This window comes from Pipra filicauda, unplaced genomic scaffold, assembly GCF_003945595.2.
Source record: "Pipra filicauda isolate LSUMZ 115617 unplaced genomic scaffold, ASM394559v2 scaffold460_size520110_pilon, whole genome shotgun sequence".
Classification (NCBI taxonomy): Eukaryota; Metazoa; Chordata; class Aves; order Passeriformes; family Pipridae; genus Pipra; species Pipra filicauda.
In genome coordinates, this window is record NW_024104599.1 from 241,207 (window position 1) to 268,749 (window position 27,543).

The following is a 27,543-nucleotide window of genomic DNA, read 5'->3' on the forward strand; positions in this document are numbered from 1 at the left end:
TACTGGTGTCTGGCTGTTCGGTTCACCAGGGTCATCCCCTTCACCCCACAGCGGAGCCTGTGCTGCTCTCCCAGGTCGCAGGATCCCGTTCCATTTTCTGCAGAATCATATCTGAGAAACCAGGAGCTTGTAATTCTTCTCATTTGTGTCTGTGCGTAACAGGTGTCATTTTCAGTGTAGTACAGACAAATCCCAAAATAGCTCAGGCTCTTCAGACGCTGCAAAGGGAAAAAATAGTGGTTATTTCAGCTTTGGTTGTAGTGAAAAACCCAACGCTCGCAGCCGGCTCTGAAGTCGGAATTAAAATGGCAGATGTAGGTGTGGAACAGGGATCTCTCCCTGGATTCTGTGTTTTCCAATGGACTTGCTGCCTGGCTCTTTTGTGTGCACAGACTGACACATGAACTCCCTCACACGGTGCTGCCTCTCCATTAGCTCCTTTGATTCCCAGGAGCTGTACCTACCGTGGATCCTCCTCCACACTTTTCCAGTTTTGAGGCTACAAACCGGGAGAGCTCTGCCCCCCCTGCCTGGCGCTGAGCCCGACCGGAGGCACCGGAGTTAATGTGAGGGATTTGGGGGGCAGAGGCAAGGAGAGAGTGCTCAGCTGCAAGATGTTTCTTGCCTGGCGACGCCTGCTGTGCTGAAATACAGAGCTGCCTGTGGACTGTCTTTGTCGGGGATTATTGGATTCTGGTGACTCCAGGAACGCAGTTATTAGTTCCCCTGCCTACGCTGAGCGTTTTGAATCTGTGTGTGTGATAACACTTATTAATACCGCTCAGATTAAGAAGATCCTATAGCGTTATGGCACTTCCAGTACCTTATCTCACACCACGCATCTGCCCAGCAGCTGAACCACATTCAGAGCAATGTCTTGTGGCCAGCAGAGCAGGGTCTTGTGGGGCCAGCAGTAGCCTCCTGCCCAGAAGACCTGTGTTTACTCACAGCAGCAGTTCCTTCTAAGCTGCCTTGTGCTTCGGGGTATCTGCCTGCTGAGGGTTTGCAGGACGTAGGCCTAAAATATTTTATTTTAGGAAGTCAAGTAATGGTTCCTGTCACCGAAACAGTTAATCAAAAAGCACTAACTCTCTACTGGAACGTGTGTGTGCGTGCGTGTGTGTGTGTGTGTTTTTGTTTTTTAGAGCCAAGAAGATTTGCTTTGGTTTTTTAAAGCAGAAACCACCACAAAGTTGGCTGTGGTTTCAGCTGCTCTCGCTCGAGATTTGTATTGCTGACTACCAATCCTAAAAGAGTTAACCTGGTAAGTATGACTCAGAAGCAGAGAAGGAGATGCGAGGCTGAGAGCCGTGGAGGCAGCACAGAAACAGAGGTGAGCAACAGAATAATTGCCAAAAAAAGGTGCAGAGTCCAGGAGCGACGCTCCCTCCGGTCTGCCTGGCCCTGGCACCGCTGGCACGGGCTCCCTGGAAAGCTGCAGTTCCGCTCTTATAACACAGGGAGCAGGCTGGAGAATTTAGAGCTGCGTCACAGAGCTCAGCGAGAGAGTGAGAGAGCAAGCTCCGTCGATAGGTCTACCAGCAACAGCCCTGCTGCAGCAAGAGGGGAGAGAGGCAGCAAGAGAGGCAGAGAGGGCTCCAGAAAGAGAAGTATCACCAACACCTCGGGCTGGGCTCCTGCCACCATCCACTGCCATTTAGACGTCGTACTCGGGCTCGGTTGGCGTAGGAGGCTTCGCCCATTGACGATGCTGGAGACCCGGCGCGCTTAATCCCGCGGGGAGGGAGAGTGGGCAGACACCGAAAGGGTTAACGGAAAGGAAATTTCTGGAACCTTCTATTCTGCGGCGCTCCACAGCGAGCGGAGGGCTGAGGACTGCGCAGATGGTGCACGGGCACAGCTCTTCGGTCCGGTTCGCCTCTCTCACGTACGTACCCTTTGATCAGGATGGGGCTGGAGCTGCAGCCACGGATTTTATTTGTTTGCAGGGCGTCCCTCTCCCCCGGCGTCCCTAAGTTCGGGTCCCGAAGTGCCTGTGTTATTATTTTGGCTGGGTATGGTTGCTCTGTTCTGCGTCAGAGCTGTTTTCTCAATGGAACGATGGCACAGGTTGCACTAATGTCACTCCTGCCGGCATTGCTGTACTGCAGAGGAGGGTAGTAGTCGTGGGGGAGAGATGACAACTTTGCAAAGACTGCTGTTTGCCTGGTTTGTTTGGGCTTTTTATTCTCCCCCGTCTCCCTGAGGGCTGGCATGCTGGCGAGGGTTTGGTGGAGGGGTTAACAGGCGCCCTGCGATTCCGAGCTCGGAGGTTTGTCACTGCGTAGTTCAGAAAGTGGCAAACGGTGACGCAGTGATCATTGCAGGGCATGTCGTCCAGTTTTTAAAAGCACTGGGGGGGACAGGTAGACGGTGCCTTCCAGACGCTTCCACACCAGCTGAAAGGGGTTAAAGATGAGTCGAGACGGGAAGCGAGCATTTAGGGATTAAATGTCATCATTTTGGCGTTGGAAAGTTGTTTACCTTGCTCTCTCGGTGTCTCCATGCTGGCAGGCGGCCAGCTCACATGTGATAGTCTTCCCTGTACTGCTGCATCATTAACTAAGTGCCGGAGCCGGCTCCCCATTGGCCGGGGAGGGCTCTGGGCCCGGAGCCGCCGCGCCATTGGCGGAGGAGGTGATGGCAGGTGAAAAGCCCTCCCGGATTGGCCGAGGGCTGGGTGTCAAACCCCGACGCTGATTTCACTTGCTTCAAAGTACCGGCAGCTGCCCGTGCCCTGCCTGCTCCCTGCCCACTGCCTGTCCCCTGCCCGCTGCCCACTCTGCCTGCTCCCTGCCCACCACTGCCCGCTCCCTGCCCACCACTGCCTGCTCTGCCTGCTCCCTGCCTGCTCCCTGCTTACTGTCCACTTTGCCTACTCCCTGCCTGCAGCTCCCTGCTTACCCCCTACTCACTGCCCTCTGCCTACTGCTGCCTGCTGCCTGCCTGCTGCTCTCTGCCCACTACGCACTCCCTGCCCACTGCCCACCACTGCCTGCTCTCTGCTCCCTGCCTGCCGCTCACTCCCTTCTCCCTGCCCACCACTCCCTGCCCGCTGCTCACTGCCCGCTCACTGCCCACCTCATATCCTGGGATTCCAGGTGTCCCTTGGGCACGGGCAGACAGGAGCCGGTGACTCCTCGGGGTGGTGGGTGCCAGCCCTCACATCCAGGGGTGCTCCCTGAGGTGTCGTTCCGCCGTCCGGTCGCGACGATGACGTGTCAGAGCTGCAACCCACGGCGGAGGGGAAAGCGCTGGGCTTCAGGGCTTTTCTCCTTGCCTTCTTCTCCCTTATACGGTGGTTGAGTGTTAGCAGGACTGTAATGGCTTGGGGCAGGAATTGCACCTGGAAATTATGTCGTGGGAACAGTTAAAGAAGCGAAAATGACTCTTGCCCAAACTCGGCTTTCGTTTGCACAAGGGTGAGTTTGCCACAGGCTCGGTAACACCAGGGAGAGCCGAGGACTGCCCTCGGTGATGGGTCTGTAAAGGTTTGCAAAGGAAATGACAGCGTTAGAAATCAAGGACCCAAGGACTGGGAAGGACTGGGTAAGGATGAACGGGAGACTGAGGGCAGAGAGCAGCTCCAGAGAGAGGACGAGGAAATAAAGGGGAGAACATTTTTCCTCTTAACCATTTACAACACTATTTTTTCACCTCTCTTCTTAAAGTGACCAGCAATGAAGATGGCAGCTCTGCCTGGAAGTGCTGAGGACACAACCAGCCTTGAGCTTGGTCCTTCTGGCCGAGGAAGTCTCCCGATTATGCAGTGGAGTGGTAACTTTGCTTTCTCATATGGCAGGGAACATTATTCCACAGCTTTTCATCATCCCGAGGCTTAAACAAGTTTAAGGATGTGATAGCATAAGCGTTTAATCTATATTACTCACTCGTTGACATCTCAAGCGTCAGGGCTGGTTGTTTAGCAACAACCGCTGGGCTCAGAACCGGCTCAGACACAGCGCGTCCGCCGTCTCCATCACTTCAGCTGTAGCCTGTCCCCTGCACGGTGCTCTGAGGGAAAGAGAGAAGGGCTCTACTTGCACCGTACCCTCGCCTCAACCGAGTTTTGGGGGTTTGGTGGCGCAGGCCGCAGGCGCTGCGGTTTTCTCGTGGATTCCGTCCGTTTGCGCAGTTCCGCGGAGGGGAGGACGCCATTTCCAACGGCACTGCGGCGGTAGGAACGGGGAGGGAAGAACAGGACAGGCAGTACGTGCCACTCCCCACTTTTCTTCCCCATCACCACCTTTCTTCCTTCCCCTCCTCTTCTGCCAGATTCCATAGGGAATTTCAGACTCTTGCTGCAGTCGTCACAACCCCTCCTGACTCACTGAGCCTTCGCTGGCTGTAGCTGGCTCCCTTGGAGCATCCTTGCCTCCTGCAGCGCCAGATCCGCAGAGCAGGGGAACAACAGGAATAGCAGCGACGACGGTGGTCCCTGCAGTGAGACAGACAGGCATAAATACACACACATGCAGGAACAGTCCGAGGCAGCTGTGGAGGGAATTCTGTACAGCCAGGAGCTGGACTAAGCCCCGATTGCTTGGTTGCGTGGAAGACGGGTGGGTTGAGTCTCTTTTCCTGAGTGTTGGCTGCATGGACAACTCTTTGTGGTTTTCCCCGTCACAGTTGTGGGGTGGAGGACCCCGTAATTTGTAAAGCTAGTGCTACTTCATGACATTTCTCAGTGCTTTAAAGGAGGTGCCACTGGCAGCTGGTTCAGTGTTCAGTGCAGGGATGTATCTGATTTAATTCCCTTTGCCACCATCTTTTTGCCACAATTAGTTTAACTGAGACTGAACACAGGGAGGGTAAGGAGACACAGATAAACGAGGAGTTATTTCAATGTTAAACTTCAGCTGTAAATCTCATTACTCAGGAATTGAGGTTACTGTCAGCAGGTAAATCTGTGGGACTGGCAAGAAACAAGGCTAAGAAGGGGACATGGCATATTTCTGTAGGACAGCAGCGATTGTGTGCACAGGGGTGGCACTGTCACTGCGAGCTGTACGTGGCTTAACTGTTCCATAAGCATTTTCGGCATATTGCCTCAAAAGGACTTGGGAAAGCTGTGATTTCTTCCTCCCTCTGACACTTGTGCGTGTGCCATTGTGTAAGCTGATTCATTTTTCCGAGCCTGGGTTTCCTTGCTCTGGGCAGTGGGGTTTGCTCCGTGCCTCGGCCCTGGTGCAGCACTGACGCAGCGTTCGTTAACGCGCCGGCCCTCGCCGACAAAACACACGCGATTTTCTTGGGCGCTCTGACCGTTCCAAGGGCCGCAAAATTCGGGCGAGGAAGTTCAGGATTGCAAATGCTCACGATATAAACTTAAAAGCATCGCCATCCTATTCTTTTCTAGTGGAGGAAGGCTCTGTGAGTGACGAGACAGCCACGATCTCCCCCTTGCACTTGTTTTGCCGATGGTCATGTTACATCTGTGACGCAGACGAATTTTGCTGTTGGTTCCTGCCTGTGCTTTAGGGAGTCGGGCTGATGAGGGCACAAGCTTGAATATGGTTAGAAACATTAATTTAGTATTGCTGTTACAGGTTCAAACCATACCTGAAGGGTCAGGGGTATTGGATCCACCTATTTCACAGCCCCAAATGGCGAAGGAATTCGGATGAACACAACAGCACCCCTGGCCATTTTGTAGCTCGCAGAGTAGACTCGGAGCCTGCAGCTCTGCTGCTGCTGCTGCTGCTGTTCATTTCCATGTTATACAAATACAGCGTTGGGCTCGGTGTCAGGAGCTTTCCTGATGCTGTGAGAAGCTTAAAGTCTACAAGCAAATGTTTTTCTTATTTGGGAAGATTAATTAAAATGACCAAATGCCAAGTATTCTACCCTCGCTCCTCTCACAAATCACATCCAGAAAATTCAGTGGTGCCGTGTATGTTTTTTAAAACTTAATCACGGGGTTTTCTTACAGTTTAATATGGGTGTGGCTGTGGGGGGAGGGTAAGATTTAATTTGGTAAATATCTGTAATGCTGATGTTAATGGACAAGTACGTAGGCAAGAGATAGTTGTCCATATCCTCTATACATCTGCCTATAGATACAGATGGTCCCAAGCCCAGGTTGTGAAGATGCCCTCGTCACAAAAATGAGAAGGGACCACTCTGGCCCATTCTCACCCACCCAAACGTTTCAGTGCAAAGGCAGCAGCAGGAAAGGCCAAGTTGGAATCTCAATCTCACAAAATGGTTCCACCAGCACTCAGAGATGCCAGCGCCGTTTATACTGGCACGGCTCCGAGAGCGGCACGGCGAGCTGCCTGCTGCAAGGTCATTCCCCTGACTCATGGTCAGCAACCAGTTGGTTCAGGAACTCCCAATCCACTTTTCTTGCATCTGTGGCAGTGCTTGAATCCTGAACTTGAAGGGGAGGCTTGATAATTAGCATTACTGCAGTAGTGGACTACTGAGTCCAAAACTGTAGCTCCAAAAAAAATCCCGTGTCTCTGAAGCATTTTAAAATCCATATCTGTAATTTGCTTCTTGTGCTAACTGCAAAAACTTTGCATTAGTTCCCTCATCCGCTTTTCCTCCAGGACTTCAAAAACTTTGCACTAGTTCCCTCATCCCCTTTTCCCCCAAGACTTCCTCTGGACTGCTGGGAATCAGCAGTGGCGTGTGTTTAAGGAGATACATTCTGCTCCAGAAAAAAAAAAAGTGTCTGTGTATATTTGCATTTCTGTGCTCGTTAGCAGGTGGACTCTGCAGGTTCTCTTAAGTTCCCCAGTGTGTCAAGCCAGTGGTGTCTCTCTGGTGCTTTCAGGTTCAGGTGCCTCAGCTCAGGAGCTGTCCTGTCCCTTCCCAGGTGTCCACATTTTTCTCCAGTGTTCCTATTTCTCCACTGTTTGTCACTCGTATTTTCAGTGGACTCAGGACAACATCGGCCGTGGATATGCTTAGGGCTGGCTCTGCTTGTCTCAGCTTCACAGGCAGCAGTGGAGTGGTTAATGCCTCTGAGCAAAATAACTTATTCAGTCCCCAAAGTTCAATTTGGGGGCACGTTAGCTGGCTCCTTTTGAACAGACGGACCAGAGCAGGCCAAGCAGGGACATGACCAGACCCTTCCTGCTCCCAGTGTTGTCAACCCACCTCTCCAAGCCCCCAGCCCTGGGCAGCCTCCTTACAATCAACTTTAGCCTTCTGCATCATTATTCCCTGGTTTCCAAAGGTAAAAACCTGGCTGCTAATCCTGATGCCAGTGACGACTCTGCGCCTACAGGGAGGCATATCTGATGGCTTGTCTGCTAAAAACTGAGCCAACACAGTGTGATTCAGCCCTCCAGCTTTCCAAGGAATAGAGCTATTTCTGAGTTGAGCACATCTCTTCAGCTCCCCACACAAACACTCATGGTGGTGGTGCACAGAAGTCCAGCAGCAGCCACAGGGTTTGGATTTGGCTGTAGAGCTCAAATGTTTCTTAAACATTCTCAAACATAACAGTGAAATTTAAGTGATAGAGTGCTGGAAATCCTGGGAACAGGTACAAACCAGCAGCTCGGGGGAGTCAGTCAGGGGTTTGGTCAATGCTTTTCTCTGGATGTTTTGCCAGGTCCTTTTACTGCAGATAGTGTTAAACTAAAGGCTTGTCTTCAAATATCTGGTTTAAAGGCAGGTTATACTTCAGTGAACATCTGGCAGTATTTGTCTCCTTATGCTCCTCACTGGGCACAGGACATTCTTTTGTTTCTTGAACGACACAAAAGAAAAATATGACTTCCCTTGACATTACCTAAAGGAGCTGGAATGGTGGCCTCAGGGGAACACCATGTTCCTGAACTGACTATACAAATCACAGCAATCATCTCCCTGTGACTGCTCTCAAGCCCTGCAATCAATACTTTATATTCTAAGGTGATGCTTAGGTACAGAAGTTCGGAATAGAAAATGGCTTTTCTGGTTTCAGCTCCTTAGGAGGATCATTTCTTTGAGTGTAGTTAGTTTTGCAATGTGCTGCTCAGTCAAGCTGTGTAGGGCTAAATTTGATGAGTTTTCATGGCTGTACTTCCCTACTGCTCTTCCCTGACCTCAGCCACGTAAGGGCAATGCTTTTCTTCCCCTGTGTGAGTTTGCCTGGTTTTACCTCATTGTTCCTTGTGAAATCTGAAATCCTACCCAGGATCCAGAGGTTCAGCAGCTCCTGTGCCCTCCAAACAGGCTGTGGGTTTCCCTAGGAAAGGTGGAGCAAAACTATGACTCCAGAAAAGTCAAAGCCATTTCAGATGAGCAGAGGGGAATCACGAGATTAGGAACTGCAGCACTAATATCTAAGCACACCCAGAATGATCACCATGCTAAAATTGCTCCCTCCAGTTCAGAACAGCTCTGGGACAAGCAATAGCAAATAAATATTATGTATAGCTAAGAGTCTGAACCAAAGGTCTGAGATTTAAAAACACAACAGGTCTTATAAATAAATCTTATAAATAAATCCTCATTATTTTAGTGATGTTGCTCTGCTATGAGCCATCTCCAAGTTTCTCCAAAAGATCTGTAATCTAAAAATTGAAGGTCTCTTGCACTGTTTTTTAGCCTCCTTTTTAGACCCAAGCACCACAGAAAGTGTGGATCAGCAGGGCAGAGCCTTAAAATGAAGGCTGGTGTTGTCCATCACATCACCCAGAGTGCCTGGGTCAGTGTGTTCAATTATCTCACCCTCAAAATGAGGTTTGCTGCATCCAACACCCTAATTCCTGTCTGTCAATGCCAACTGCCAGACGTGGCTCAGCATTGGAAAATCTTGGCTGGCACCAAACCCATGCTGGGAATGAGCTCTATCACCTCAGTCAGAGCAGCAAGAGTTAACCTCACACTAGTGGGCCTTCAGGGCTAAGCTGCACCTCTCAGACCTCATCACAGCCAAATTTCAGCCATCACAGACACTCCTCACCACCTGACCTGCCCGAAATTATCTGGAAAAGCCAACAAGCAAAGAAAAATCCTCACCCCAAACCCATGAACCATTTTAAAAAGATGGATCAGAAGGGTGGGCAGCTTTCTGACAGTTCAGCACAGACAAATGCTGGTGAGTGCTCTGACAGATTCCCTTCAATAGGAATTGAAATTAGTGACTCAAATGTCAAGCAGACCCGACTGTCCCATTGCTCAGAGTTAAATGGGACACAAGGCTCCACAGGCTTTTACCCCCAGCATGTCCCAGTCCAGTGTTCAGCTTGCCTTGGGGTTTTGGAGGGGTTTGCAGACCCAAAGTGTCTGGCTTTTAAATCGATTTACACTACAGTTGTAAGGCTGCAATAGTAGGACTAAAGGAATAGGCTATGTTCAACTCATGACTGTAATGCAGAGCTTTTATTGTGGTCCTAATTAAGGAAAAAGAATCTCCATCATGCTTTAAACTCACAACAGAAGTACATGTTTTTGCAGCGTCTCCAGAGGAATTTCTAGTCATGAGCATCACTGCCTTTCCTGAGCCCAGCTCAGTGCTGGGGACCCACAGGGAGTTACACACTTAGGCCTGGCTCAGACTGCAAGTTCAGGCACATCTGTCCATACCTGACCCACGCAGCAGCAACACAGATGCAGTTACACGCTCCCCCGGGCTCAGGAAGCTTTTTTGAAACCTTAGAAGTTCACTCATTTCAATTCCCCTTACAGGTCACCACTTGTACTGTCACACCCCTCTGTCCTGCACCTGGCCTTGGGCTGACTCATTCCTTCACTGGGAGGATGATGCATCAAGCTCAGACTTTCTCCATGTGAAACAGGAATATTTCTCTCCAGGGGAGACCAGAGTCTGATGAACCACAAGTTTCACCCCGTGATTTGAAAAGGGGAGGAAAAAATTTATGGTGCACACAGGGTCATGCAGAGATTGGTTTGGCTCACTGTAAAAGACCAGAAATGCCTTTATCTAAAAGGTGTAGGTTGTGAAAAATCAAGTCAGTGACATCCAGGCTTGCCTTGTTCCTGCAGACTAAAGGTCTTAGGCTAGAAAAGAAGTTCCCTTTCACGGGGAAGGCAGGGATTCCCTTTCTGCCTTTGTGTCCTACAGATGTGTAAAACAGCGTGAAATCCATGAAAGGCTTTGAGATATTCCTCTGAAAGAACAGCCCTGCTACCAAAACATCTGAAAAGGAGGGAAAACCCAGAATCATAGTATTGTACTTTTCCTACTACTATTTATTGAAAACCCCAGACCACTCTGATAAAGTCAACTGACAGCACTGGCTTGTCTCCACACGTGTGTCCCTGTGTACAACACACCCAGTGAATGTCTGAGACAAGTCCTGGTTTATTTTCTTCCCTGGGAGGGTGGGGAGACCCTGGCACAGGTTGCCCAGAGAAGCTGGGGCTGCCCCATCCCTGCAAGTGTCCAAGGCCAGGTTGGACAGGGTTTGGAACAACCTGGGCTAGTGGGAGGTGTCCCTGCCCATGGCAGGGGGTGGAACGAGGTGAGGTTTAAAGTCCCTTCCAAGTAAAGCATCCTGTGATTCCATTTCCCTGCACATGCACATATTCCCAGTCAGGTGCTGTGTATCACAGCATCCTGAACTGCTCTTTTTCTCCTCCTCTCTGCCTGCTGCCTGCCCAAACATGCTGTTAGCTTTGGAAGGAGAACATACACAGATGTACCCTTTCCAAAATGTGTACCTGCACCTTGGCAAAATGGGCTGACACCTTCTGGGGAGCTCGTTAAGGCAACAGGAGAAACTTCAGGTAGCCTGGAGGAAGGCCAGCAGCATCTTAATTATGCTGAACTGAAACCTGGTTTTATCAAAACTGTAAATAATAAATGAGCTATTGGTCTTTAACTGCTGCATGGTATTTCTGGAAAGGTTAGTCTCCTTTGGAAAGGGGAAGGTGGGCATAGGTGTTCAGTCCCTGTCTCATAATTTGACAGAAGCTCCTGTTTTCAGCAGCACAGAACTAAGTGACATTTCCTCCAACTATTTTTGAAAACCCTGGTAAAGATTTCTTTTTAATGCTTACTACTGAGACAGGATAAAAACCAAAGCAAACCTCACTTTGAACCTGTTTCTCAAAGATGCTGTGGTGATTGTGTGATCTGTGCTGCAACCTTTCAGCAGCAGCAACTCTTGGTCCAGCTTTTCAGGAGTAAATCTCGCCTGATAATAGAGGGTGCCTCATAAATAACTGTGCCAGCACGACAGACACTGGGGAGGGAACCTGCTTTCCACTTGTCTTTCACCCTGCTGCCCCAGATAATGGATTTAGAAACTACAGCAAATATCCAGACACAGTAATCTAGTACAGCTCTTTCCCCTTCCTCCACCCCTCTTTCTTGGAAGGACATCTCCTTTCTCTGAGCCTTTCCTCTGCTGCCTGTGAGTGTGCATTAGGATGGAGGCACCGGAGCAGATTTTTTGGATGTGGTGACAAAATTAATCCAAGGTGTTGCCAAAACCCCAGGGCATCCATGAGTGAAACACTCAACTCCAGTTCTGCCATGCTTGATTCCATTTTCCATCAGCTTCTGCACCAGCCCAGGTCACACGTGGTGGCCGGGGTTTGGCAGCTCCCGAATTATGCACGTGTGTGTTCACAGGCTTTGGGACACTCCATCCATTCCCTCTGCACTGAGACATGGACACCACTGCTCACACCTATTCCAGCTCCAGGAACCATCAGCCACTCATTTGCAGACCCTCCTCCTTCCTCAGCAACTTTCACTGAACCATTTACAGTCAGATTTACGAACCCTCCTTTTTTGTTCTGACCCACACTCAAAGCAGTTTCAATCCCACTTATTTTCACTGTCCCTGCAGAATTTAAAAGTTGTCTCAGAAAAATCTGCCAAGCTCTTGCTTATTTAAAGAACTCAGAGGCCACATGAGACAGCTGACAGAGGAAGTTCCATCAGGACAGTCCCATTTCCTCTCCTTGTCACAAAAAGCATCTGATGTGCCCTTGCCCTCTCTGATGATGCTGAGATCAGTAAGTGATAAAACAGTGGACAGAATGAGGTTTATAGCCTGGTTTCATCTGCAATGGCATGAAAAAAGTGTTTCTGTAACAACACAAACTTCCCCCCCACACCCCATCACTACAAAGAAATGAAACCTGTACTACTATTGCTGGTAAGAATTTCACTGCATTCCACCTGGCTAGGAAAGGAAACAACAGTCACTTGCCAGGCTGGGGGGTTTCTTCATCACCTTTAACTTCTCCTCCAGCCTCAGCCATTCACAAGATACCAAATAAATGTGTGTCCATAAAGAAATTAACCCAAAGTTAACCATCTTGCTGTCTAATCAAATTAAATAAATGAATTTTTCTCTAGGTACGGTGGAGATGAAGGATTTTCTCCCTCAGCCTGCAGCCATGCACAAGATGTGTCTTCCTCTGGAAGCTGGTTTCACATGGTGGCTTAGATTTTCCCACTTTGTATCTAGCACCATTTGAAATCAGTGTTCTAGGAGCAAGAATTACAGCGTGGGAAGAGACCAAGCAGCTGCTCACTTCACCAACAGCCTCTGCTCCTTAAACCAGCCCTCTCTCCAAAGGTTATTTTTTTGCCAGCCATCCACTCTGTAACATCATCTGATTTCTAGACACTTCTACAACCCCTGTACACCCTCCCAAGCCAGGGCCACAACAGAACAGCCTCCTTCTAATGTACTTCTACTTAATAAACAATGGATATGAGTTCAAGTTGTCCAGAGTAGAGTGATCTGGAAATTGCATGAAAACCAACGTGGTACTTCTTGCATCTCGACAGGCAGAGTCCATTTATTATACAATCTCTAGCAATAACATTTAATTCACTACCTTAGAGCAAATGCATTTCCACTCTGCGCTTGGGGACTCTACCTCCATAGAATTCTCATTCCACAGCTCCCAGAGACTTGCTCTGCACACACAGAAATTCCCCTCAATAATAGAAACACAAAAGTGCCTTCAGCAACCACAGAATCACAGACTGGTTTGGGTTGGAAAGGACCTTAAAGATCACCTTGTTCCAACCCCTGCTACGGCCTCCTGGTCATGTCACACGCAGAACCCACTCCTTCTGCCAGAATTATTTTTAAATATGTTGCTGGTAACTTCTAGCGATGTTTCACTTCTCCACCCCTTCATCCCAACCACCAGAACAAAGCTGAACTCTCTTTGCTTGACCTCCCCGTTGTCCAACATGTCATTACACCCAGAAAAGACGCTCGCTGTGTGGATGAAGCCTTTGATCAGAGCTCTGAATAGCCATCTGTAAAGAATCCATAGTTGTCATCTCCAAGAGGATCCTTCTCTGAGCCAGGAAAACGTCTCTTACACAGGCTGACCGATTTCTCTTGGTGTTCAGAGTCTCAGTTTTTGTCTAGCACCATTTGAAATCGGTTATGATGTAGGGGGAAAAGCAACACTAAAGGAAAACTTCATTCCCCCAGCCCCCAAGCCATAAATAAACACCATCCAAAGCCCGACCTGGCCTCACAAACACGTGTGGTTCGCTGTTCTCTGAAGTTACACCCACGGGCCGAGCATCCTGCACAACAGGAGGACACTCAGCACCCCGTTCGAGTCAGGAGGGATGCTTCCAGAAGAGAGCAAAGCATCTCTTCAAACATTTAACTAAGATTCTCCACCTCCAGCAAGCCAGGGCCCAGGTGTGACAGCACAGCCACCCAACCTTCCAACCACTTCTATTCCACGTGAGATTTGTTTGCCTTAACCTGTTCTTTACGCAGATTTTTTTTTTTTCCTCTTAAATAAAATTGTGTGCTTTATGTTACTGGGCTCTGTCTGAGGTAGACAGATCACCTGTTTCCCTGCTGGACAATACCCAAGTGCTGCAAGTCTCTTCATTTCAGTCCCCAGCTCCATTTTCACCGCCCTGAGAAGTGAGTATTTAGATTCATAGAATGGTTTGACTTGAAAAGGACCTTAAAAATCACCTTGTTCCAACCTCCTGCCACGGGCAGGGTTTAATTTACACTGTTTTTAAGCCACCAAGCACTGACACTTCACATGATTTAACACTAAACCAGGTAACCCTGTACCTGTTTTGTGACTCCCACTGTGTTACCAGTAGATGGCAACACCACATTTTTATTCCATGCAGCCTCTTCCCTCGGCGCAGAGTTTGTGTGTTCAGGACTCTGATTATCAGTTCCAGAGCCAAAAATGAAATAATTCATGTGGGACTGAGTTTGAGGAAGAATGGTGCAGAATTCATGACAATTGGGGCAAAATAATTTGTAGTGTTTAAGTCAAACTCATAGGATCACAGAATGGTTTAGGTTTGAAGGGACTTAAAGCTCATCTCATTCCACCCCCTGCCATGGGCAGGAGGGACACCTTCCACTGGAAAACTTGCCAAGCAGCTGCTTATCCCACCAATGCTCACTGAAATCCCCAAAATTCATAATGTAAAGTTCTGCAGTCTGGCATCATTTGCAGTCCACACCAACTCATTTTGAGTATCACAACCACAAATTGGAAAAAAAATATGGCATATTAGTTACTTTTTCTATTTCACCCTCTGAAAGGCTTCATTCTGCAAGGCAGCTGACTCCACACATTGCTTTGCCAAGAAAATTAAGTACATTTTAAGTGTGAAACTCATGCAATTAATAATCACATTCTATTTAAAATGTCACTTAAAACCACCTAATCTATATTCCCTAAGGATTGCATCTGTCACACACTGGACAAAAGTGCCAAAACACTCACTGGGCTTTGCTCCTGACCCAAGTGTTCCATCAGAACAACCACAGGATAAGCTGCCTCTTCTCCATCAAGCTTTTGCCAAGTTTTTCAGGAATGAACACAGTAAAGTTTTGGAGGTTCTGGGGAATTCTCTGCGATTCTAAAAGAAAATCCCAAAAGGCTGCTCAGCAAATCAAATCACATTCTCTACACTACCATTGAGTAATTCTGTGCACAAACTGCAAATTTCCATCTCGACAGTTCCCATCTAATAAAAGTTCGTTACAGGAAAAATCATCTTAATAATAACGGGAAAAGAGCTGCTCAGCACATGACGAATGAAAGACAAACACTTACTGCTAAATAATTTAACATTTTTATTTGCAATATTACAAGGCATTACTAAGTCTTTACATCCGGAAAGAAGTGTCAAAATAAGGCCAATTTTTACAGTGATTCCAGCTCAGCTTTAAGTGCATTTTCAGCGCGTTTTTAGCACGTTTGCAGATGCCACACCAAGCGAGCTGAGCTTGTGACCCCCACACTCAACCCCCCAGTCACACCACCCGGTGTTTACAAACAATTCTCAAACTAAGATGTCAACCAGCCCGTGAACAGCAAGTCATCCTGTGGAGCCAAAAGCCCTTTGTAAAAACCACAGGCTATTATGAGCTCTAACAATGCAACCGCTGGGATTGTCCCAAAAAGCCCTAAAAAGCCCCAAACAGTTCTCTGTTGCTCCAACAATCAGTTGATGACAGTGGAGCAGTGCCAAGCCACCAGAGACAAGCCAGAACGGTTTCAATGCTGCCCCAGGCATGTGAAGTGAGGCAATTTGGTTTTTTTTTCTGGGAGAATTGGTTCTTAGAAGCTGCCTGTAGGTTGACAGTGAGATTCAGGAAGTTAAAACCTGTTCCTAATTAGGCTTTTGGTTTTGATAAGGAATTAGAAGCAGCAACGAGTCTCGACTCATGGCGAACACTGGAGTGTTTGCCAACTCCTGGAGTCACAGTCTGGACTAAAAAATTGTGCTAAGGAGCTAAAGAGAGACCTCATCTACCACCACTGCCAGCACATCCAGTCCTGCACTCCCAGCATTAAACTGCTTTTTTTTTCCTTTAACATGAAAAGGGAGTCTGACAGGGAAAGGCTTCTGTTTCTGAACAGGGGCACGATGATAAATCCTTCATTATAGAGCTTGATTAACATCACTGTATACAGAGATTTGGAATGTGGAATCTATGATTTCAAGGAAAAAAGCAAGGAAGGTGGGTCCACACAGCATCCTTTCTATCCTGAAAAGCAGCAAAGTATCTCCAGAACTGACATCAAGACTCAATAAAAATCGAGCCCACTAAGGGACCTACACTGTGCTCAGGACAGGAGATGGTACCACTGATTTCTCAGCAGTACCTTTAATTAGGTAACTTCTAGAACAGGCCAACAAATTCAAAGGCAGGAAATGTCTTTGCTACAGAAACCTCCAGTTTTCTACTATAATAAATCCACTGTGGCCTTTGCAGGATTATATCAAAGAGTTTGAAATATATATGGCTTTTTTCCTTCTTAAAAGCAAAGGAAAAGCTATAAAGCTCTGATTTAAAGGCACACTTTAATTAGTTAGATACACAGAAATCAACTGACAAACAAAGAGGTAGAGCATATGAGATCTGACCTATGATAGTTTCAAAAAGACACAGCCTTCAATGACACCGATCTCTCATGGAAAATAATAATAATAATAACAATAACAATACAAGGGACAACATTTATGCCAGCTCAGCCACAGAAAAAGGAGGAGCAGGAGGACACAGTTTTGGTGAGCAGAACCATAAAAGAACAGAGAATACTGGACAGTCTTCTGTAAGCAAAGAGGTAGCACTGACTCCTGCAGACAGACACTCTTGGATGCTACAGCCATGAGGAAAGACAGCAGGCCAGGAGGAAAAACAGAATATCTGTCTATACAACTGCAGACACACTTTTTACCCCATTAACCATCTCCTCCTACATTTAACCAGCAGGACAAGACACAGCACAAGGTACTCGTCTACTCAATGCAAGTGCAACTGTTTTCCATTTCTGGCAGGGATATTCCACTGCAAATCCCCTCCCACCCCCCCAGAAAGGTCATTCATGCTTTACACATCTTATATTCGGCAGTACATGGAGTGCTGTCGCGTTTCCTACAAACAAAAAAACAAGTCAAATCAGAGATTTTCACATTTAAATAGGTTTTACATTTTACACTGAAAGCACAGCCTTAGGTTTGTCATTAAATCAACAGGTAAAGTCACGAAACTAAGTCATTATTTGTCCTCTCCTTACTAAGCAGCTGCTGGACTGAAGAGATTTTTGCTTCATTCTCTGCTAAGGTGTTAAGAACGACCCAAGGAGTAGAAAAGCGTTTGATCCAAACAGATCATTTCAAGTGATGAACAGACCATGCCTGAGTATTGTCAAAAACTAACAACAGAACAGTCAGAGGATTCCTCACTGATCTGGACACCACATCAGGTGCACCCCTTGGCATTCATTTTCAATTCAGTTTGTTATTTAGTACATACTTTCTAAGCAGAAACTATCAGTTTGTGAGAATTTTGATTTTGTGGTCTACCAACAGCAAATTTATAATACTTAAACACACAAGAATTACAATTCAAAATAACATTCTTATATATGTTTCAAGATCGTGAATAACTCCTGTTTTGCTTTACCAAAAGAAACAACCACCCCACACCAAACCTCTGTACTATTATTCCAAGTCTCTAAGGAGTTCTACATAAGAAAAATTCAGAATTAACAGTGTTTTCACATACCAGACCAGTATGTGAAATAATTTCTCTTATTATTATCACAAGTACAGGTAAGATTCAAATGAAGAACTCTATCTCTTGATTCCTTTTTATCCTCTCCAAAAATAAGCCCAACTAACTGAGGAAACTAATCCTATCTTAATTAGAAACATCTTTCTTCAGAGGTAAAGATGATATTCTTTAATCCATACATTATTTTGGGAGTACCTCCAAGCTTAATCTTTATATATGCCATCTCAAAACTTATCAAAAATACTGAAAAATCACCTGTTCTTTACAAGTCAATAAAAAACAGACCTTGGCATTAAGTTTGAGTAAGAGACACAACCACCCATCACCTTCTAAGAACTTGTGCAATGGAGAAAAGGGACACAAAAGAAGATAATATTTTAAGAAAGTATTTGTAGTGCCAACTCTCTTAAGTTGTCATGACAAAATATTGACAAATATTAATCAAACTAAGTTGTCCTGTCTTAAATCTGCTCTGTTGGAACAAGGTTTGAAGAGCCAGATTTTGAAAGAGCACATTTGACCCCACCCCAAGTGCAATCCCAACCATCATCACTCACTACTGCACTAAGCACTAGGTTAAAAAACAGAAGAAATTAGTTGCAAATAAGCAACTATATTTTGATCCCTTTTTAGGGCTACAGAACTCTGAGAAAGAAATCACCTTTTTGTAAGAAGGTTTAAAAAGAAGATCTTGTTAGAACCTTCATTTATTTATATTTTACTCCTAAGAAAGAGAAAATGCAGGTGAATCAATAATTCTGAGAGACATGGGATCTGGTTTGCTCTGAAGGGATGCAAATTTTAAATACCTTTAGAATTTTAGTGTCCAAGGGTGGCTTCCAGCTTCAACTGTCTTTTAATCATAGGGAATTATACTATTAGTTAAGAAAAGTAACAGCACTGGAATCCACATTATTGAAATGGGTGCAAACATTCTACTGTGTTATTCATTCTTCAAAGACAACACTAAGAAATGTGATATGCAATCACTGGAAGCTACTGTTTACACTACTGAATGATAATTCTTTATGTATTGTACCCTATTCTCCCAAAATGAGTGAAAGGTTATAATATTCTTTCCTATAGGAAGCCAAGGTTCACAAATTCCACACTTCTTAAATTCCAAGTAAACCCCAATAAAAAGATACTTAAGCTTCGCTGCAAAAGTCCAAATGAAGTGGAAAGTGTATACCTTTTAAAGAGTCAATTAATTCATGTATTCAGTGTCTTCCATCTCAGCTGGGGCCTTAGTTTTTAAAATACATGTTTCCTTGCAACTCTCATCAACTGTGTACGAGCTGAACAGCAGAAGGGGAAAAATTTCAATTCTAATTGAATGTCCCATAAAACTGGCAGATTAAACACATATGAGAGAGGGCAAGGAAAGATTTGCTGCCATTTGAAGACCACGAACCAGCAAGTAGGGGGTGGAAGCACAACAGTTCACAAAGGCTCAGCTACGTCAGGAACTCGGAAAACTAAACAGGGAGACAGAGGCCTTAATAAAAGGAGATTAGATCAGGGTTTCCAGACAAGGAAGAGGTTTAACAGTCAGATGTTCACAGAGAAAAGGATAAAGGAAAGCACTAAGCACAATAAGGTTTTAAAACTGCTGCAAAATATTCAGAAATATAACATTCTTTTAATTTTTTATGACGTTGCTTTAGATCCCTCCTGCTCTCTACACCCTGAGAAGTCTCTCCACGGATGAAGACAGAAAGTGCTGCCCTAATGCTCTGAGCTCCCATGGACCCTTCTTTGGCCCAGACTGCAGGATATCCAAGTCATGGATGAGAAGGAATGGCTCAAAAGCCTTAAATTCCTCAGCAGCACACGGGTACTGTGTCACCCTGGCCCCTGGAATGATCCTGTGCTGCCCATGTAGGAGGTACTAAGGCTAAAACCTCACTGCACATCAACTGCCTTCAGGGTTCTCCCAAGTCCTCTGGGTGTACTTCACTACAAATATGAACCACGGGAATATCTCCTCTGATTTACTTTATTTAAAGCATCCCTGTCTTGGCTCCCATGTGCTCCAGGTAAATTCCAAGAGATTTTGTTAAAAGATCACCCAGTTTTTATGAGATGCTTATCCTAACAATCCATGTGCACCACCTAACTTGCTTGAATTTTCAGTGTTTTGCACGTTACAAACTGTTTCTCCAACAAAACGGGTTTCTTTCAAGAAGACAAAAATCAGGCATTACAGCAAGAAGTAATGCACAAAGAGGCATTTAAATCTCCTGCCACCCCACCATGAAAAAGCACACATAAAACCCAGCTGTTTTGAAGATAAAAGTTCAAAACACCCTTTATGTCTCATCAAAAACAGAAGGACACTTACTTATGTATGAATCTAACATTTACAGTTCATTTTGCAAGTCTTTAACACAGGGACACCAACACTGCTGCTGCAGGAGGAAAAAAAAACCTGAAAACCTTCCAGTAGCACAAGCCCACACAACCAACACTAGCCCTGGTTTTAAAAGGTAAACTTGACATGTTTTTAGCAGATAACAAAAGTACTTCCCTTGGCAGGTGTAAATATGCCAAACACAAGCTTAAGAACAAGGTTTTTCCATCCCTGAAATCAGTGCAAGTGTTAATTAGCAGCTTAGCTGAACAACAGATACAAAAACAAAAGTCAAATATATTGTTAGGCTTTAGCTTCCATCAGCTGCTGTGAGAAGCTCACACACAAATCAGGCATTTGAACAAGAAAGGGCAGATAAAGCTCAAGAAACTCACACATGTCAGCACAGCTTTTGCTCAGTCATCTGGAAATTTGCAATAATAACAGTAATAAAAAAGGAAGCTTACTCACCCATTCTGTGAAAAGAATTTCTTATAGGCCCAGAAGGCTGCCAGGAGCACCACGATCACCACAAGCACTTCAGGAAGAATTAAAAAAAAAAAAATAACAAAAAAAAAGCTTTAGAGTGATAAAGATCATCTCTAGTTCACAACAAAAGCATCAAAAAGTTTTGCAGAAATAGCATTGTTTTCAACCACAGGTTTACAGCATCCCCACCCCCTCAAATAAATCCCCAGCCCAACTTATTTATTAAATAAGCCACGTAAATGAAGTATTTGATGCTTTACTCAAGATTCTTAAATCAGCTCAAGAACAATGACCACCAAGATGGCAAAACCCCACCAGTTCAGTAACATTAAAACAGGAAAAGACAAATCAGGAATGATGACAACCCCCTAACAAAACTTCTTACAAGTTTATACAAAACTGGGTAACAAACTCAATGACAGAAGACGGACTATACACTTCTGTTCAATGGCAGAGTAATTTACTCAACACTTCCAGTAAACACAAGCTCTGAAGTTTATCAAAGAGATCAAGTAAATCTGACCTCACAAACACGAAAAAAATACACATTTACATTAAATTAAACTGTAATTGCTTAGCAATCTTAACTTTTCTTGAAGTATGCAGCCTTAACCAAAACTCCAAAATCATTCTACTGCAGTCACAGGCGACTGGGATCAAAAATAAAATTTCCACATAAAAAAAAATACAATCAACATTGTCTCTTGTTCAGGTTTCAGAAAATACTTACCACAGATGCAGGCTATGACATATCCACCTAAAAACAGAGGGAATCAGTATCACAAGAGGAACACGTGTGCTTCTTATTCAAACATTATTATAAAAACATTCACAAAGCTACTCCAAGCAGATCAAGCATGCTTGTCAACACAATCTTTGAAGCAGGTCAGTTTACATCACAACATCTACTTAACTTAAAACATTTCTGTTTTCAACTGATTTTAGCAAGCTCTATTTTTTTTCATGCCAAAATAAAGGAGGAGGTCGCGTTCAATTATTTCTCCCGAATATAAGAGGGAGAAATTCTTAAGCAGCAAAGCTTCTGTCACAGGTGCTTTCAGTGGAAGTCCTTGCAGTTCATACTTACTCAGCTGGCAGGTTGGCACTCCAGGAGACCACTGGTTTCCTCCCATATACCGAATTTCAGCTTCGCCTTGTAACGTGTACCCTGCGTAGCACTCAATGGTAATACAATCCCCCACAACATAGGAAGGCTTTTGTCCCACAACTACTCTACCAAAATTTATGACTGGAGTGGAACCAGAACTTATGCCTGGAATAGAACCAGGACTTATGCCTGGAGTGGAACCAGGACTTTCAGGCCCACCTGGAAAGAAAACAGGGAAACAAAGAAAAGCCATATTACTGCAGCAGATATTTGAAACTTGTCACTAATTTTACCAAGTATGACTTTTACTCACATCTACACTTTGGAAAATAACTCCATGTCTTCTGTCCCTGACAAGCCACTGTCACCTCCTTGGTGCCATCAGGAAAAGAGCAGCGAGCATTGCACTTTATTTTAACAGACTCTCCTTCATTATAGACAGATTTCAGTGGAACCACAGCTCCGTTTGTGACCTCTGGAGCACCACATACATCTGCAGGAATTAACACGTGAATTTAAAAACAAGCTTAGTGATAATAAACTTGAAATATTTCATAACTCATCAACTCACTCCACAAATACACCTTGCCTTTGTGTGAGAAGAACAGCTCAGCATATCTGAGGAGTTTAACTTGACTGAAATTTTAAGTATAAATATTTCCTTTAGAAGAGTTAAAGAAACATCACTGTAGGTATTCATTAAGGTAATGCAATTTTATGATGTGGTAGCTCTGAAATCCATATTGGTTGATTAGTTTTGTAAGCTCTAGAATCATTTCCAGGTGCCTTATCAGACTCATTCATTACAGAACACTCAAACACACTCTCCAAAGCACTTCTCGCTCTTGTGAGCTCATTATTAAACTATGCGTGTAAAAAATTCTCTTGCTGTACTGTACAACCATGTCCCCTTCTCCTCTAGCACAAAGAGGGAGGAGAAAGGTTCAGAAACACCTCTGCCATGTTCCCAGCCCTGCAAAATAGTCCTGACTTAGGAATTTGCCTGGTCAAAAATCTAACAATGTGCTAAACACCCACGAGATGCCTGGAAAGTAAGAGATTAAAGCTACATCAAACACAGAGATTTGGATTACTGCAGGATCCTACAGGTTTCTTTATTGTGCACACTCCTAGTTCTTTCTATCAGAATTCAGAAACACATATTTTCCCCTCTATTTACCCTCAAAATCACCAGAACAAACGCCACAGTCAATCACAGCACGTCCATGTCACAAGTTCTACCATGTCTGTCACTCAACTCACTCTCAGCCAAAAACTCTTCGGAGTTAAGAGCCCCTCAAACACCTAAAATGTCACCCACAGATGGCTCCCCATCAACTTCCTCAGCTTCTGATTTACACCTACAGTGTTGTGATTTGAAATTTTAGCTAAGACAAGGCTCACAACACTCTCAACACCCAAGACAAGTTGGAATTTTACAGAAAGACTTACTTTTCTCACAGGTTGGTATTGGAGGAGACCAAGTGTTATCTTCTGCACAGGAAATTATATCTTCTCCAACCATGTAATAGCCTGGATCACACACAAACTGGACCGAGTCCTTGTAAGTATAGGAAGGCCCAAATCCAGATATTTTGTACCCATTTTTAACTCTTGGGTTATCACATTTGACCACTGAAAAGAGACAAAAGAAAAACAGCTCTGAAACATTTGTTAACACAAACGTAGCAACAAACACAACACCCTGTCCCTACTTGCAAATGTCCCAATCCTCAAGTTGTTTTGGAGGGGTTTTATAACAATGTTATTTTCTTAAAGGTGGAGAAGGTCCCTGGTTTGAGCTATTGAGTTGTAACACTACAGTCAAATAAGAAATTGTAATAACTGACATCATAATGTTCCACTTCCAAAAGACACACACCTGCACAGTGGCAGGATTTCAGAAAACAAATTATATTGATTAGGGTTCAAATGACAACATGCACCTGGAATTTCTTCCTACATCTGACTCTGTGCTTGCTGGGCTTTGCATTTATTCCTGCACTTCCCTAGTAGCTGTGTTTTCAGGAAGAGGATGCTCCCTTAGCTTTTTACTATTCCTAATCTAGCCTCCACATCCTTGCTCTTTACATAGTTTTTCTTCAGCTACCCAGGCTTTATGGTCTCTCAGTTCCTCCACTTTGGCCTTGTCACTTCTACCAACAACATAGTCATACATGTATTTTTGAAGTTTTAACTTAAATTTTAGCCATGTTCTGTGTCATAAGCAATCAGTATCCACCCTGCTAACCTGATCTCCAATGAAACTGTGTAAAACTTAGTACCAGAGGATTTGCTTCTCCTTTTCTATAGGGAGGGTCCATTCCCCACCACACCCTGCTTCGAAAAAAGGGACAGAGATCGTAACAAATATACATATTAAAAAATTAAAAATCCCAGCAACCTCTGCATTGTGGAGGTGGCCCACTCCAAACTCCATTTGAGTGTTCATCAGATGTGCAGAAAATGGTATCTGAGCCGATGAGGGAGAAGGGATCTGAGCCTGCTGGGACATCATCACAGGAGTAGCTCACTGCAGTCTGATACACGTAGTTGGCAGCCTCCGTGTGGTGCCCGTTGGCGATGCTGGGAGGGGGATCACAGGGAATCACTGGAAACCAAGCACACAGCTCACTCAGAGAGAACGCTGGGTGTGTCAGCTCGTTCACCTCAGAAACAGCAAGCCTTGATTTCCAAGGAATTTCACTTAAAATCTGACATAGCTGCTCTAAGGCAAGCTACAGTTGTAGCTGAGAATCTCAATTACAACACGAGGTTGAATTTGATATAATTACCATAACTGGTATTTTTCAGTGGTCATCCTTCAGGCACATCCCAAATAGTTACAATCCCCCCCCCAAACACTCCTATTTTACCATCATTTCTTAGACTGGAAGGTTTATAGCATAGCTGTTTTTAAATGAACTACCACCACCTGAATAGAAAATTAAGCAGTGATTTACTCACCTTCACAGAAAGGCATCTCACGATCCCAATCAACACCTTCATTCCTAATTACACAGGTAACCTGCTGGTTTCCAAATAATCTGTATCTAGAGAGGTAAACATTTTTAAAGAGGTTAAACTTAAATCTCTCATTTCTCCAACAAGCCTCTAAAAAACTGGTTTATACAATTCTGTTCCGTGGTTATGGGGACATAACACACCAAGGTTTTGTTGTAAGGAGAAAAGTATCTTCGTTTGTTTATTTTGCTAACGGTCTCACTTTGAAAACAAAACAGAAGCAATCAGAAACAAAAACAAACAACTCTGAAAACAAAACAGAAGCAAACAGACATCACTAAAGAAACTGATGGAAGTCACATTTTAAGATGTGACACTAATTCCCTGAAGTTACTAATACTAAAGGAGAGAGAGGAAAAACATTGGAGAGTTTAGTACTCCTGGCTTAATTTGCTATACACAAACAAATGGGCCATTGTTCAAAACAACAATGAAGGGTGATGAGTATATATTTATTCCCTCTGCCACAGGAGCACTAGAAGAAAGTCATTAGAGGTAACACTCTACTTTTCACTCTGCAGAATCTCCCTAAAAAGCTGAAGGTTGATGCAAACAGCACTTAAGCCATGAATCAAGCTAAATTTAGCTCCAAGTTCATTTGCTCCAGGTAGAATTCAGATTTCAAATCAGAACTGGAATGGAGCCTGCATAGAAAATTTGGGTTTGGTTCAGATCTGGTGTAAACACACCAAAAAAAAGAAATGGATTAACTTCACCAAAATACTTACCCTTCTCGACAAGAAAAAGTAGCAGTTGAACCAAATGTAAGATCTGTCACATCAACAACACCATTTGCTAATTCTCCTGGGTGCTTACATCTTCTCTCTGGGAGAGTGGGGGAAAAAAGAAAGGAAAAATGTATACCTCTAATTATATATACAAAGTCTTTGGCATATACTGCCCTTACCAACATCAGTGTTTTCCAAAGCGTTGTTTATAACATTGCAAAATACTAATTCTAACTTGCAAAACAAATAAAGTTGTTAAATATCAAAGGGAAAAAGGAAAACGGTACCAAAAAAAGCACACAATTACCTGTACAGAACTGCTCTTGGGGTGACCACTGTAAGTCAGGACCACACGTGACAGTTAAGGATTTTCCAGGGATTTTCATATATCCCGGCCGGCAGACGAAGGAGACTTGACTTCCAACAGGAAAACTCTCTATTCCTCTGAACTTGTCCTCCAGCTCTGCGTATTGCAGCCTGGCTGGAATATCACACGCGTCTGGGAGAGGGAGGAAAAGGGAATACACAACCTTAGCAACAAGAGAAACACACCGAGGTGTAACAGCACAGAAGCCAGGGGAATTCCAGGGGGTTTAAGGATTTACTGGTAAATCCAAGAGGTGACATTCTTAAGAGCCAGAGATATTTTTATATTTAACTAGTTTCAAATTTTAATTTAGATTTTAGTTGCATCCAAATTTTCAACTCTGTACTAGTACTTATTGTTTTCCCAGGTCCTTCAGTGTTCTACCCAGACAATGCATTTCCTTCCAGATCTTATTTTTTGTCTGCCTTTTTTTCTTTTAAGTTAAATACACAACTTAACTCACTGTAAACCCATCGGCAGTGAAATGCTTATTTAGCTTGCTGGAGGAAAAACAAACCAGCCAGCCCCACTCAAATAGCTGATAGTGAAAATATGTTATGAAAATATGTCATGTAGTTTTCACAGGAAAAAGGAGAGCAAGTCTAAGGAGCATAAAGCAGAGTTTTAAAATCAGCTGCACAATCCAACAGAGACCTACAGACCCAGGGACATTCTGGGGTTGGTTAGAATCACAAAATATCCTCAGCTGGAAGGGACCCATGAGGATCATTGAAGTCCAACTCCTAAAGCTGAAGAAATTAAACTCCTCCACACAAAAGGACTCAAAGAAACGCATTCAAGACCCTCTATATGAATCACCAGACTACATGGATCTGCAAGACTTAAACACAGAGACCAGCACCTCTTTGACAACTATCAATCTTTCCCGATCTATTTCTATTATTGTTTAGAAATTGGCCAAACCGGAAAAGAGAGATTTACCAAACCTCAAGCTCAGCGTCCCATTAGCACCAAACGTTTCTGCAGCACCACCTTCCCCTCCTTCGCCCTTTTCAGTACCTGAAAGGGGCTCCAAGAGAGCTGGAGAGGGACTGTTTACAGTGGCGTGGAGTGACAGGACGAGAAGGAATGGCCTCCAACTGACAGAGAGCAGGTTTAGATTGGATATTAGGGACAAATCCTTCCCTGGGAGGGTGGGGAGGCCCTGGCACAGGTTGCCCAGAGAAGCTGTGGCTGCCCCATCCCTGGCAGTGTCCCAGGCCAGGTTGGACGGCGCTTGGAGCCACCTGGGCTAGTGGAAGGTGTCCCTGCCCATGGCAGGGGGTGGAACGGGATGATCTTTATAAGGTCCCTTCCCACGCAAACCGTTCGAAGATTCAACTCCCCCCCCGCCCCCCACAACACCGCCCAAAACCTCGTGGTTCCACCGCCACCACAAGCCATTTCCTCGTCCCTCCCCGAGAAAGCCTCTGGGGCTCCCTCACCCCGCAGCACCGCCGGGACCGGAGCGGGGAGGACACCGCGACCCCTCTCCCTCCTTTCCCCCCTCCCCCGGGGCGGGGGCTCCGCGACGCACCAGCCCCTCAGCGCGCCCCTTCCCCGCAGCACCCCCCGAGCGCGGGGGCAGGGACAACCCGCTCCTCACCCTCAGCCCGCGCTCCGCCGAGCCCCCACAGCACCAGAACCTGCAGCACCGGCAGCAGCAGCGGCGGCGGCGGCGGCCCCATGACGGCGGCGGGGCCGCGGCAGCGCCCGCTCCGCTCTTTCACAGCGCCCGAGACGCAGCGCGGGGCTGGGGCGCATGCGCGGGCCCGCCCCGCCCTCAGCGCCATGGCCGCGCCCGCCATTATCGCCCTCAGAGGAGGGCCCGTCCCCCGCCGTGCGGCTCAGCGGGAACCGCTCGCTGCTTTATTTATTTCACCCCAGCCCCGCTTATGGGCGGTGTTCGACGAGTCCGGCGCGCCCCGCCGGGCCTTCCGCACCGTTATTTGTGCGCGGAAATTCAGAGTCGCTTCCCGAGCGCAGCCCCGCCGTTGTGATTACTT

General features: G+C 45.5%; 1 protein-coding gene across 3 annotated transcripts; it reads right to left on the reverse strand.

Annotated features, from left to right (window-relative positions):
- Nucleotides 1–81: 81 nt before the first annotated feature.
- On the reverse strand, nt 82–27,363 carry LOC113986238 (membrane cofactor protein-like). Of its 3 annotated transcripts, XM_027717796.2 has the most exons (12): nt 27,144–27,363; nt 25,478–25,669; nt 25,171–25,267; nt 24,386–24,471; nt 23,823–24,029; nt 22,871–23,053; nt 21,732–21,911; nt 21,398–21,637; nt 21,041–21,067; nt 20,293–20,359; nt 18,661–18,766; nt 14,998–16,826 (listed from the first exon to the last, which is right to left on the reverse strand). In XM_027717796.2, the coding sequence occupies exons 1-11, from the start codon at nt 27,343–27,345 to the stop codon at nt 18,676–18,678; spliced, it is 1,572 nt and encodes a 523-aa protein (XP_027573597.2). In that variant the 5' UTR covers nt 27,346–27,363; the 3' UTR covers nt 14,998–16,826; nt 18,661–18,675. The 3 variants fall into 3 exon arrangements, with proteins under 3 accessions (XP_027573601.2, XP_027573597.2, XP_027573599.2); XM_027717800.2 differs by lacking the exons at nt 14,998–16,826; nt 18,661–18,766 and adding an exon at nt 82–218 and having other exon boundaries at nt 27,144–27,360; XM_027717798.2 differs by lacking the exon at nt 18,661–18,766 and having other exon boundaries at nt 27,144–27,360.
- Nucleotides 27,364–27,543: the final 180 nt, after the last annotated feature.

Bases quoted from the DNA above. Each gene is read 5' to 3' on its own strand.
- LOC113986238 (XM_027717796.2), bottom strand. From the start codon at position 27,345: ATGGCGGGCGCGGCCATGGCGCTGAGGGCGGGGCGGGCCCGCGCATGC. The intron at 24,472-25,170 runs GTAAGTATTTTG...TTACCTCTCTAG, and splicing joins ACTTTTTCTTGTCGAGAAGG to ATACAGATTATTTGGAAACC. The intron at 24,030-24,385 runs GTGAGTAAATCA...CTTGGTTTCCAG, and splicing joins TGAGATGCCTTTCTGTGAAG to TGATTCCCTGTGATCCCCCT.